The sequence below is a fragment of the Mandrillus leucophaeus genome, unplaced genomic scaffold (genome assembly GCF_000951045.1).
Source record: "Mandrillus leucophaeus isolate KB7577 unplaced genomic scaffold, Mleu.le_1.0 Scaffold109, whole genome shotgun sequence".
In the NCBI taxonomy this organism is placed as follows: Eukaryota; Metazoa; Chordata; class Mammalia; order Primates; family Cercopithecidae; genus Mandrillus; species Mandrillus leucophaeus.
In genome coordinates, this window is record NW_012099098.1 from 1089276 (window position 1) to 1092569 (window position 3294).

Sequence of the window (3294 nt, forward strand, 5' to 3'; positions counted from 1 at the left end):
GTGTTAGCCAGGATGGTCTCGATCTCCTGACCTCGTGATCCGCCCGTCTCGGCCTCCCAAAGTGCTGGGATTACAGGCTTGAGCCACCGCGCCCGGCGCCTTTTTCACTTTCTAAACGTTCGTCATCCTCTCTCCCCACTGCCCCCAAATCCTAAGGCTGTGTATTTATTTAGTAGTAGTAGTGGTGGCACTTTTATGGAACTGATGACTTAGATTCCAGGCTGAAACAGAAAGAGGCAGGAAGGTGTCCCCCCACCAAGTGGTGGCCCAGCTGCCTTGCCACACTTTATACCTACCCCACACCTTCCAACTCTTCTCTGCTTGACCCCCCCACCACCCGCCCACAGATGCTTTTTTGCTGGACCAGAGGGAACAGAGGTAGGTGAAAGGGGCATGGAGTACCCCGTGTCTCCCTTCCTGTCTCCACGGTCCAGCTTCCCCTCTGAACACAGGGAGGTGGTCTATGATTGTGGCTTTCCGGCATGAAGGTGCAGCAGGCTCCCCTGGGGGCTTTCCTGGCCACAGCCCAGATACCACCCTCCCCTTCGGAGATTTGAGATAGACTGAGGCTGGAGGATTGCATGAACCCAGGAGTTCAAGGCTGCAGTGAGCTGTGATCAAGCTACTGCACTCCAGCCTGCATGGCAGAGTGAGACTCTGTCTCCAGAGAAAAAAACAAGAACAGGAGGTAGACCCCACTGGTAAACACCAGCCTGGGTGGTAGCCAGCTCTGGCCCCCAGAGGTCCCTGGGGTTAGAGGAGTGGGAGTGGGCAAAGCCAAGTTGAAACCGTTGTTCTGTGTCTGTGGGAGCAGGCTGTATACCCTGGGGCTGTCTGGTGTCCCCTTGGGACTGGAGCGAGAAAAGAGAGGTCTGTCCAGTATGGGACAGAGACTGGAAGATTCCTCCTACACAACCTCACAGCAAAGGGTGGGACTCCTGCCTGGGGACCGTGCTGGCCGGAGGCTTAAACCAGGGCTGCCGTCCGGTGCCTCCCTTCCCCCTACCACTCCCTCCCATCCCTAGTTCCTCTTCCCGATGTTCTAGCGTTGTCTCAGAAGACGCCTCTGGAAAACATGCTTGCTTGGGAGCAGGGTCCGTACCTGGGGGTGCCAGGTCTAGAAGCCCCTTCCATCTGCTGCCCACAGCTCTCCCTGTCCAGCCGCCTGCAGCTGACCCTGTACCAGTACAAGACGTGTCCCTTCTGCAGCAAGGTCCGAGCCTTCCTCGACTTCCACGCCCTGCCCTACCAGGTGGTGGAGGTGAACCCCGTGCGCAGGGCTGAGATCAAGTTCTCCTCGTACAGAAAGGTGCCCATCCTGGTGGCCCAGGAAGGAGAAAGCTCGGTGAGCCCCAGGAAACCCCATGCATCCTTCCTCCTATCCTGGATGGTCCTGGAGCACCCGCTCGCCTGGCCCGGCGCTGCAGCTTGGGAAGGAACTTGGGATCTTTGTGCCTCTAAGGACTATGGGGGAAGTAGCTGCATACAGTAGATGCTCAGTAAATGTAGGCTCTTTCCTTCCCTACCAAAACCAAACTCCTTTGGGTCTCAGAGAGGCAGAACACCACAGCTGAACAACGTAGATTCTGAAATGAGCGATCGGGGTTTGAGGTGTGATTCACCCACTCACTAGTTGTGTGACTTGGGGCAAGTCACTTATCCTCTCTGGGCTTGCTTGCTTCGTGAGTCAACAAGGGGCCATATTCTGGCTTGCAGGGACAGCAGATATGAAATGTCTGACACAGTGCTTGGGGTCTAGTATGTAGCTTCCAGAACCCACCCTACCCCTCTACCTGGGAGGCCAGATGGGTGAGTGGGCTGGGGCTTAGACCCCACGGCTTTCCCACACCTTCCTCCCCATTAGGATGGGTGCCCTGAGGGCAGGGTGGGGAGGACTCTGGGCATGTCCTCAGGAATGGATAAACAATGCCCAGAGGTGGTGGTGGTAAGGAGCCCCTGGGGACTCCCAGTGGCTGGGTTGTAATCTCTGATTAAACCACCGTTTTCTCTTCCAGCAACAACTGAATGACTCCTCTGTCATCATCAGCGCCCTCAAGACCTACCTGGTGTCGGGGTAAGGAGCCCCTCGGAGACCAGGCGGCCATTGCTTTTGGTGGCTTCTTCCTCCGGGGAGGCCTCACCTGAGTTCCCTTGTGGGAGCAGGTGGAGCTGCTGCTTAGATTTCCAGAGTACGCAGTGGCTCACACCTGTAATCCCAGCGCTTTGGGAGGCCAACACAGGCAGATCATCTGAGGTCAGGAGTTCCAGACCAGCCTGGCCAACATGGCAAAACCCCGTCTCTACTAAAAATACAAAAATGAGCCAGGCATAGTGGCGAGTGCCTGTAGTCCCAGCTACTCAGGAGGCTGAGGCAGGAGAATCACTGGAACCCAGGAGGCAGAGGTTGCAGTGAGCCAGGATCGTGCCACTGCACTGCAGCCTGGGTGACAGAGCAAGACTCCGTCTCAAAAAAAAAAGGATTTTCAGAGCAGCCTGTGGCCGTCTTCCTCCAAGCCCTCCACTTTGTCCTCTCCACAGCTCTCTCTTGGGGAGGTAGCCCTGGCATCTCCTCCACATGCCTCCTACTGCAGGAGTGCGGACAGCCTTTGTTTATCGGTCCTGGCTCCACTCTGGGGCTAGGGCAGCCGGGTGGGTCGGCCACAGGGGACAGGACGGGGAAGGAGTTGGGGTGAGACTGTGGCTCTCTCCGAAGGCAGCCCCTGGAAGAGATCATCACCTACTACCCAGCCATGAAGGCTGTGAACGACCAGGGCAAGGAGGTGACCGAGTTCGGCAATAAATACTGGCTCATGCTAAACGAGAAGGAGGCCCAGCAAGTGTACGGCGGGAAGGAGGCCAGGACGTGAGTGGGGCTGGGGCTGGCGGGGGAAGGTGGTGACCTCAGAGGTCTTCTGTAGAGTAGGACCAAGCTGAGCAAGATGGCGTGAGCAGGGAGCAGCGTGGGAGACCAGCGGGGCTGGGGCCGGGCCATGCCGGATTTCCGCAGAGACCTTTCTGTGGCTGCGCGTGCTGGCTCACTCCTGTAATCCCAGCATGTTGGGAGGCTGAGGCAGGCAGATCACCTGAGGTCAGGAGTCCAAGACCAGCCTGGCCAACATGGCAAAACCCCATCTCTACTAAAAATACAAAAATTAGCTAGGTGTGGAGGTGCACACCTGTAATCCCAGCTAGTAGGGAGGCTGAGGCAGGAGAATCACTTGAACCCAGGAGGCGGAGGATGCAGTGAGCTGAGATCGTGCCATTGCACTCCAGCCTGGGCGACAGAGCAAGACT

The 3294-nt window shown here is 57.3% G+C and overlaps 1 protein-coding gene across 3 annotated transcripts in view; it reads left to right on the forward strand.

Moving 5' to 3' along the window:
• PTGES2 (prostaglandin E synthase 2) overlaps positions 1 to 3294 on the forward strand; it is an 8484-nt gene that overhangs the window by 2288 nt on the left and 2902 nt on the right. Inside the window, exons 2-5 of one of the 3 annotated variants that reach the window (XM_011988009.1) lie at positions 1148 to 1345; positions 1717 to 1809; positions 2016 to 2074; positions 2714 to 2863. In XM_011988009.1, coding sequence (XP_011843399.1) covers positions 2751 to 2863 — 113 coding nt within the window. In that variant the 5' untranslated portion in view covers positions 1148 to 1345; positions 1717 to 1809; positions 2016 to 2074; positions 2714 to 2750. Of the gene's footprint in view, positions 1 to 1136; positions 1346 to 1716; positions 1810 to 2015; positions 2075 to 2713; positions 2864 to 3294 lie in introns of those variants that run through there. The other 2 variants (XM_011988017.1, XM_011988024.1) reach the window with 2 other exon arrangements.